The 9,785-nt window shown below is 51.4% G+C and overlaps 1 protein-coding gene across 1 annotated transcript in view; it reads right to left on the bottom strand.

The window, feature by feature from the left end:
* LOC138580806 (uncharacterized) overlaps positions 1-9,261 on the bottom strand; it is a 34,740-nt gene extending 25,479 nt beyond the window's left edge. The window contains exons 1-2 of the mRNA XM_069651657.1: positions 9,126-9,261; positions 4,598-4,661 (exon numbers count right to left, since the gene is read on the bottom strand). Coding sequence (XP_069507758.1) covers positions 4,598-4,646 — 49 coding nt within the window. The 5' untranslated portion in view covers positions 4,647-4,661; positions 9,126-9,261. The remainder of the gene's footprint in view (positions 1-4,597; positions 4,662-9,125) is intronic.
* Positions 9,262-9,785: the final 524 nt, after the last annotated feature.

A 9,785-nucleotide genomic window follows, 5' to 3' on the forward strand; every position in this document is an offset into this window, starting at 1 on the left:
GGTGGCAAGGCTGATGAGAGAATTTGTCCTGCGTTGCATGGAATGGAATGTGGTGTTTAAGGCAACACATGTGCCAGGGAAGGATAATGGCATCGCTGATGCATTATCTCGTTTTCAATGCCAGAGATTCTGTGGATTGGCTCCAGAGGCAGATCAGGAGGGGCAGCAGATCCCGAAGGAGCTGTGGAAGATAGGAAGCTGAGAGCACTTGCACTGGTGGAGGGTTCATTGGCCGCGGCATCTAAGAAGTCATACAGGAGGGCCTGGGAGGATTTTATTAAAGGAGGAGCTTGTAGTTGGAGGGGTAGATGGGATGCGGAAGAGCGGAGGAGGACGATGTTATTAATTTCCTGCTGAGGTGCATGGATAGGGGCTGGTCAAGGGCAACGATAACAGGAAAGCTAGCGGGGATTTCCTTTTACGGAAAATGGTTTTGGGGTTTTCAACCAAGTGGGGGGGAGATGGCGAGTAGGATGTTGGAAGGATGGGCAAGGGAGAGTAAGAGGGATAAGGATAAGAGGAGGCCGATATCGGCTGAATTGCTGCAGAGGTTGATTGAGGTTTTGGGGGGAGTTTGCTGGTCGGTATGGGAAGGGGAACTGTTTGCGGCTTGTTTTACATGGTTATTTTTTGGGGCCTTCAGGGTTTCTGAGTTGGTTGGGGGACAAGGGGGGTAGGGAGGCTGCAGTGGGAAGATGTGCAAATTACAGAGGAAGGTTTAGACATCAAGATTAAAAGGTCCAAGACGGATCAGAAGGGAAGGGGCTCTTGGGTCCTGCTGGGTCGAGGGAGCGAGGCTCTATGCCCAGTTAAGGCGGGCAAGGTGTGGAAGGAGCGCTGTGGGGTTGACTCAGGTTTGGTTTTCCAGCATTCGGATGGATCGCCAGTTACAGCAGCACAGGTGCTGGGGGTATTGCGTAAGGTGTTGGGCAGGGTAGGAGAAAAGGGGGAGGAGTTTGGGACTCATTCTTTAAGGATGGGCGCAGCATCTGAGGGTAGCAGAGTGGGTTTTTCGGAAGAAAAGGTGAAATGCTTGGGGCGTTGGAGGTCGGGAAAATAAAAGGGTTACGTTAGGGATTTTGGGAAAGGGGATTGTTGAAGAAAGTTGGTGGAGGACCTGTGGGGCAAATTGTTTTGTTTTGTAATAAGTTGACTTGTCGGTAATTTGTTGTAATTTCTGTTTCAGATGCTGCGCAAAGGAAGGGGGAGTTGGCGCAAGTTTGGATTGTTGGACATTCGATTGTGAAGTGGGCTGGCAAAGAGGCGGAGAAAAGGGTGTTTGGAAGGCAATTGGGGTGCAGTTATAAGGAAGTGGTGGTGAGGTGGCACGGTTTGGGGGGCCTGCGGTGGGATCAGCTGCTGCCCATATTGGCAGGAATGAGGGAACGCTATGGAGTTCCTCGGGTGGTGATGCTGCATGCTGGGGAGAATGACCTGGTTAGGGATACGGGGGTGGCTCTGCTGAGAAAAATGAAGAGGGACTTAGGGTGGATTAGGGATATGTGGCCTCAAGCGGTGGTGGTGTGGACTAAGTTGTTGCCGAGAAGAGTTTGGAGGGGAGCAAGAAATGAGGGAGCAATAGAGCGGGCCAGGAAGGGGATAAACAGGTAAATGGAAAAATGTTGTGCGTCAGTGGCGGTGAGGGTCATGGACCATAAAGAAATAACATATGAGGGGTTTCTTATCTTTAGAGAGGATGGGGTACACTTGTCCATGTATGGGAATAGTCAGTACCTGGCGGACTTGGGTTCGTGGCTGGGAGACTGGGTGAAAAGTTTGAGGTAGAAAATGGGGGGGGGTTGGGGCAGAAAGAACTCCTCGGGGGAGGGTTTTTCTGGTGCCGGGGGCATGGCCCCTTTTGATGTGGGGGGAGGGAAGCACAATGGGGGAATGACACGGGAAAGGAGAGGGTGGCGCTGTTTGCACAAGCAGGTCACCCCGGGGGATCAGGTATTGAGCCTGGAGGGGCATGGCCCCTGGGGAGAAAGCGGGACGCCTGGAAAAGGTGCAAGGATACGGTAGGATCCAAGGGATCATTAGGGAGGAAATTGGTTATTTAATTATTTAATTGTTGGGGGGAAAATGGAAAATGTTTAAGTTATTTAATTGATTGTTCAAATAGCTATTTAGCTTGTTAGGCCATGGAGCCAGTTAAGCGTTTTGATTGTAAGCTTGGGCCTGTCACATTAAAGCGACCTTTTCCACTTTTAAATGAGTCTGGGTTTTTGTGCAGTAAGCCAAAAGGGGAGTCCCGGGGGGAACGCGAAGCGTTTCCCCCCGGGGAGTTTTTTGGCGCTGCACACGGCCAGCGAGTGGCCGTGGGGTGCAGAGCGCCCCTCCAGGGGTATTTAAGGGCTCAGGGAAGGTTCGGGAGGCAGGCGACAGTTAGGACTTGGTGATTGTCCCGCCCTCCCACCCCTTCATTTTGTTTAGGGTGGTGTCAGTTATGGAATAGGGGGGGGCGTTTTTTCAGGGGATTATGCGGGGGGGTTATGGTTTTGGGGGTCTGTTAGGAGGGTAGGGATGGTAGTTTGGTGTGACAGGTCAGGGCATCGTGAAAGGTGTGTGTAATATTGTTGCTGATGTGGCAGGTCAGGCTGGCTGCAGGTCACAGGAAGGGGGAGTTTGGTGTAGAGGGGAGTTAATGGGGTCAAAGTGGGTCGGGGCGCCGGGGGCATGGCCCCTTTTGATGTGGGGGGAGGGAAGCACAATGGGGGAATGACACGGGAAAGGAGGGGGTGGCGCTGTTTGCACAAGCAGGTCACCCCGGGGGATCAGGTATTGAGCCTGGAGGGGCATGGCCCCTGGGGGGGAAAGCGGGACGCCTGGAAAAGGGGCAAGGATGCGGTAGGATCCAAGGGATCATTAGGGAGGAAATTGGTTATTTAATTATTTAATTGTTGGGGGGAAAATGGAAAATGTTTAAGTTATTTAATTGATTGTTCAAATAGCTATTTAGCTTGTTAGGCCGTGGAGCCAGTTAAGCGTTTTGATTGTAAGCTTGGGCCTGTCACATTAAAGCGACCTTTTCCACTTTTAAATGAGTCTGGGTTTTTGTGCAGTAAGCCAAAAGGCTGCTTTCCTTTCTGCGGTCCTGGCCTCCCTATCTTGGACCCTGTGAAGAAGGAAGACTTCACTGCTTTCCTTTCAGCGTTCCTGGCAGAAAGAAGATTTCTTTGCAGCTCGGACTCATGTGTGTGCACAGTGCACCGCTTCATCAGAAAGAAGGTAGGTGCCATGTTTGTTTTATTATGCTTTGTTCTAAGTGGCTCAGTCCTTACCAAGCCCTTGACGCCTTTGTGTTTTCCCTGTCGGACCCGTACTATCTATAATTGCTCTCGTGTGCGTGTACTGAGTGTGTGTTCGTGTCAGCGCAAAAGTATGAGAGTGTTTTCACTGGTCCCCTTTTCCCACTGTTGTGCCCCCACTGGTCCCCGTGTCCCACTGTTGTGCCCCACTGTGTCCCCCCACTGGTCCCCGTGTCCCACTGTTGTGCCCCACTGTGTGCCTGTGTCCCACTGTGTGCCCCCAGTGTCCCACTGTGTGCCCCCTCTGTCTGCCCCACTGGTCCCCTTTTCCCACTGTTGTTCCCCCCCTGTGTCCCTGTATCCCACTGTTGTGCCCCCACTGTGTCCCCGTGTTCCACTGGTTCCCATGGTCCCCATGTCCCACTGTGTGCCCCCAATGTGTCCCTGTGTCCCACTGTGTGCCCCCACTGGTCCCCGTGTCCCACTGTTGTGCCCCACTGTGTCCCTGTGTCCCACTGTGTGCCCCCAGTGTCCCACTGTGTGCCCCCACTGTCTGCCCCACTGGTCCCCTTTTCCCACTGTTGTGCCCCCACTGTGTCCCTGTATCCCACTGTTGTGCCCCCACTGCGTCCCCGTGTTCCACTGGTTCCCATGGTCCCCATGTCCCACTGTGTGCCCCCAATGTGTCCCTGTGTCCCACTGTGTTCCCCCACTGGTCCCCGTATCCCACTGTGTGCCCCCACTGGACCCTGTGTTCCGCTTTGTGCTCCCACTGTGTCCCCGTGTTCCACTGGTTCCCATGGTCCCCATGTCCCACTGTGTGCCCCCACTGGTCCCCGTGGCCCACTGTTGCTTTAGAAATGCTTTCGCACCAGCAAAGTCAAGGAGAGTGCCCTTAACATAGACTAAAAATGGACACAAAACTTTAAAAGTAGTATATACTGTTTGTGTACTCTGCTTTGTCCAAGGAGTTACTTCAAAGTAATTGAATCATTTGTTTAGCAGTGTTATATTGAGTTTGGGAGTGGCACGCAGGGGGGCAGTGGGAGTGGGGTGCGGTGGGAGTGGGCCGCGGGATGGACGCATTCCTAGTGTTTCGCCCTGGGCACCAAATGGGCTAGAAACTGCCCTGGTGAAAGGATTGTTTACCACTAGAAGTTCCCATATCCATATTCCCAGTGCCCGCCTCTCCGATTCTCCTCATGCGTTCAATCTCTGCGTGGTGGGGGGGGGGGTGGGGCAGTCTTTAGGATGGTGGAGTGGTGACATACCCTCTGCAGTTACCCCCGCAGCAGCTCCTACGCCCCGCCCCGCCCCCCCACCCCCCAGTGAAGAGGCAAGAGGCTTACATTGCAGCAGGAATGCGGCAGCCACAACGCAGATCAGCAGGGTCCTCATCTTGTCCTCTCAGTGCTAGAAGGTGGGAGAGAGCAGACAAGGGGGTTAATATCTTGTCACAGTATCACCTACGCATACAGTTCAAAATAAGAGGGAGACCACGAAGGGGTGCGACGTCCTGCTATGGAGTCAAACATTAAAATCATGGTTATGTCACAAAACAACACACTGCACACATTAAAGCAACTAAAGACACATACGCAATGTCCCGGGAGGATAGCTCCTGGTAAAAGGGCTGCCCGTGGAGGTCAGTGCCTCTGATAAAGAAACAGAAGGAGAGGCGGGCCTACTGCTATGATACCTTTTGGTGCACCCCGGGGATCAAGAAACAAAAGGGGAGGTGGGTGCAGCAAACCAAGTGATAGAAATACACTCGCCTCTCTAACTTGACTCCAGTGCCCTTGGGGGCAACTTCTAGCCCCCCTCCTGCTTCATACACTTAGGCCACACAACCTTGTTAGAACGTGCATGGATTCCTCACCCCACTTACATCACTGGGCACAGCTCTCTGGAGTACTGTAAAATGTAAGTGGCTGCTCCCTGGTGGCTACGGACAAAAGCCATAAATGTACACAGAAAGGAGGCTCTATGGGGAGTTCACACTCAGGTCAACACGTACCTGAAAAGATCAAGCTGTCTCTTCTCCATAAGTAACAGGCAGTCACTTACCTGGGCCGGAGGATGTCTCACGGGTCTCTTATCCGAGAGGAGCAGGCTGGCTCGTACAGGGGAGGGTTTGGCCGTTTACTACACTGGGTTGGATTGCCTGGTTGTCTCTTTCCAGAGCTGGCAGGTGAAATTCGTCATGCTATCTCTACCATGGTCTGAGGAGATCCGACTGCTTCCTCCCTGGACATCTGAGCGCAGGCTGTCTCTTATCTGTGAGTTAAGCCGCTTGTGTCGGTCTTTCTCTTATCTGGAGGGGCTACACTGCCTCTGCTCTGGGATTGGAGGGACAGATTGCCTGTCACTCACCTGCCCTGAGAGACTCATGCCATCTTGCCCCTTGACGAGTCTGGATAATTCCTGCCTTGGGTGTGTAGGCTGCCCCGTAAATAGGAGGGCCTGTGTATCTCTTTCCAGGGCTGGTCTCTACACTGGAGGGTCAGGTAGTCTGATCTCGAATGGAAAGACCACACTGTCTCTTACCGAGGAAGTTAAGCTCATCTCTTGCCTGGGAGGTCAGGCGGTCTTTCACCTGGGCTGCGAAGATCTGGCTGTTTTACCTGCGCCGAGAGAGGGGGGTATGGTCTCTTATCTGGGCTGTCAGGCTGTCACCCACATGGTTGTTTTTACCTGTGCTGCGAGAGTCGGGTACAGCCCCTTATGTGCCCGTTTCCACCTGCCTCATTCATGGGAGGCCAGGCTGGCACTGCCCTCAAGAGCATTTCCCTGCTAAGGAAAGCCACAGCCAGGCCTCCAAGTTCATAGGACTCAGTAATGGATTTATGTATTGAAAGGTTAATTAACGTCAGCTGAATCAATACCAAAAAAATGGCAATATCTGACTTTATCCACTGTGTGCACGTGAGGCTCGAGGGGCATCACTGTCACTTTGGGCCAATTAAAGAGGGTATCTGCCACCTGGTTGGCTTCAGGCATCATTGATAACGTGCTGAACACTAGCCTCTTGCCCTTCATGCTGGCATAGTAGCGCTAGTCAGACCATGCCCCCTTGACATCTTCTTGTTGACATCTTGTCCAAACGTTCAGTTGATCGACCACCCCCATACACAACCTAATTCCACTACCTTTCTGTCTCATTCCTTTCTGGCTTGTTTCCCATAACCAACACTTTGTTTAAACCCCTCAGGCTTCCAGAAATATTGATTCCAAGTGATCGACAAAAGGGAAGCGGCAGCAGATTATCTGAATACCAACGAGGTTCTACTGGACTGTCCTCGTGTCATGTCCATCTCACTTTCTCTACCCCTTCTCTCTCCACACCATCTGGCCTTCTAAGCAACACTTGGTCTCTGCCTCCACCTTGACCCTGGCTGTCCCAGTGCCAATGAAAAACCTTAAACCAGGAACGCGAAGAAGAACACCTTCTGGCACGCTGCAGGTGCGGTACCACCCACCAGTCCTCATTCAGAAAAACATTGGCGGTGCCCCAAATCACCAAAGCTAGGTGAAAACTCATATCTTCAGGTCATTGGTGACGTATAAAACCATCTTTCACCATAAGCAGACTCAACTGTACAGCCAACCACTCTCAAGCCCCTGCGTCTACAATGAAATATCTTCTGAAAGGCCCGCCCACCCTCCGCAGCTGCCACTTCCACTGACATGGCCTCCAATATCTTCAAAGATGTTCTTGAAAATAATGCAGGAAACATAATACCACCTGTAGAACCCTCCTTGAGCTGGGAAACCAAAAAGCAGCTTGTTCACAAAGCCTGCCTTTGCATATTAAACTCTGGCCATAACATGGATGGGTTTCAGACAGCACTTGCGGCCACAAGCACAGTCACTGTTGAGTAGTACTATAAACGACAGGTGTTCTTATTACGCATTTTAATGGTACACACGCATCCCCTCACTGTCAAACCAGTCTATGAACTTCACTGGTGAATATTTCAGGAACCTGACTTTCCAACATTCTGTCCTCCTAGGTCCTTCTGTTCTTTAGACACCCTCCAAAGACATGTTATCACGTAACTGTCCCTTGGTTCTACCCCAACAACGCGCTGAATACTACGTCGTTTGGGAGACTACCAGTGATGGAAGGGCACGCCCTTCAGTCCAGACCAGGCCCCATTGTATTTAATATCTACATGGCGCCACCTGGAGACTTGCTGACCTCTGGCCAAGCTTGCCATGAGACACTCAGAAGTAGGCTGATGGCCCCCAATTATTTTGGATGCCACTGGGGTGTGGCTTCCTTCCCCATATGCAGAGAGGAGTGAGAGTAACTTATGCATATGTCTAAGCATCGGGCCCACGAAGATGGGTGCCCTATTAGCCCGCATTGACTCTTTTCATCCGTGCAGTCTAGTGTGGCCATTCCCATCTCGTTTGTTGTTTAAAAGAAATCAAAGCTGCAGCAGCATGGAGGGTGCTTCAAGGAGAGGCCGCAGGAATTTGCTAGGAGCACGTCCCGTTGTGCAGTGTGGGGTCTGGTCATAGAAGCTGGGGGTGTGCAGGGAGTGAGCGCAGTAGATATCAGACTGTGGGTGGTTTTGAAGATTAGCGCGGCAGAGGGTGATACAGTGGTTTTCTTAGAATCCTGCACGTTTTAGTAAAATGCTGATGCCGGGAGTGGAGGTCACTCACCACTGGTTGGAACACCAGCAACAGTAGCCACTAAACCAAATCGGCTGCCATGATGGCATCTCCCCCTCTGCTTTGTTCACCCCTCAAGCTAATATACGTGTTTCGCATCGGGGCGTCTCACTGACCCTCCCCACCCACCTGCAAACTCGGCCCAGAGTTGTCTGCCCTCTGCTTGTTGTTTTAGCCTGCGTCGCATCCAGAGAGGATTGTGAATATTACCTTGAGTCACATCTAAAGAGGACAGTGATTATTAGCCTGTGCCACACTAAGATAGAACTGTGACCATTAGCCTGTGCCACACTAAGATAGAACTGTGACTATTAGCCTGTGCCACACTAAGATAGAACTGTGACTATTAGCCTGTGCCACACTAAGATAGAACTACTGTGACTATTAGCCTGTGCCACACTAAGATAGAACTGTGAATATTAGCCTGCGTCGCATCCAGAGAGGATTGTGACTATTACCTTGAGTCACACGAGAGAGGACCCTCAAAATGAGTGTGCGTCTCTTCAGACAACAATGCTAATAACCAACCCTACTAAAACCTCACCCCTCTGCATACATCTCTCAAACTTTAACTAAATACAATGATACCTCTAAAACCACAGCAAACCACACGCACTTCACTACACAGCAACAACAAACAAACCACACATAGCCTTACACAACGGATACTGACGGGCTACCACACCAAAAAGCTCAGCGAACTGTGTTAACCTAACTGAAGCTGCCAACAGCACATCACAGCTCCCTTGCTCTTTCTCCAAACTTTCTCCTACAAAGGCACCCCAACCGACCCGTTTTTTCTCAGTTCCGCAAGAGCACCAGGGACCACTCTGGTGGTGATAGTGCGCGGTATAAATATCCTTTAACATTAACATTTAAAACGGGTAATGGGGTCACCTTCACCTGAGCATCACGGTCACCCCCGGGCTCTGGAAAGTTCTTCCCTGGTGCCTCAGTCTCGCCATCGAACATCCTCCTTAAAAATAGTATGGCTTAAACATATTTAAAATAAAATGAAGCCATTTGCTGACCTACAAAGGCAAGGCTATCTTTCCTGCTACCAGGACCCGTGGCCTCTCGCCTAGGAGGGCCAGGCAGTCTTGGGGGTGGGGTCGTCGGCCATTCACCAGAGCGGGGGTATTTAACCTTTCTTTGATGGGCTGGGAAGACTGGCTGTTCTAGGGCATGACGTACCTGTACAATCTTCTCGTTCCTGGGTTTTCTGCTGGAGTGCGACACTCCTCTCTCTTTTATATAGTAGAGTCCGTTTGCATGCCTCTCGCCATCCCGCCCTTCCACCCTCCTCCTCCCCTCTTCTTTCTGGAACCCCACATGTGAAGACTGGAGGAATGAGGGGTGGGGTGGGGGGAGGGCTAAAAGGGCGGGAGAGAACAAATACGCATCGTGTGACTGCACGAGTATTTGCGTAATTGCTTGCTTTTCCTCTGCCAACGACATCAATCATGTCACCCTATTGAGTTATAGCCCATATTCCTGCGAGGCTGCTAGGCGTGGATAAGTCGTTATCGGCTTTGGGCGGGACACGCTCTGTGTGTTTTCAGAATTCAAGCATTCCTAGACTAGCTTCCATAACCATAGCTGCAGGCAGCCCTGGTCTTTGTAAATACCCGTGAACACATGCAGAAACATATTGCTACATTTATGTGCAGGGGGAGCGGGGAATAAACTTGCTGGGGTTGCCTGAAAACGTGCCACTGGTCGCCTCTCATTTTAATGGTTCTTAAAATCCGCGTGGGACTGTGTAAATAGCAATGCTGCTAGCGATGCTTTAGTGGGAAGTTACCCTTAAAACTATCCATGCGGCTTTGATAAATCAAAAGTGAATTAGGTGGC

Source organism: Ambystoma mexicanum, chromosome 3p, assembly GCF_040938575.1.
Source record: "Ambystoma mexicanum isolate Mex_15411 chromosome 3p, UKY_AmexF1_1, whole genome shotgun sequence".
In the NCBI taxonomy this organism is placed as follows: Eukaryota; Metazoa; Chordata; class Amphibia; order Caudata; family Ambystomatidae; genus Ambystoma; species Ambystoma mexicanum.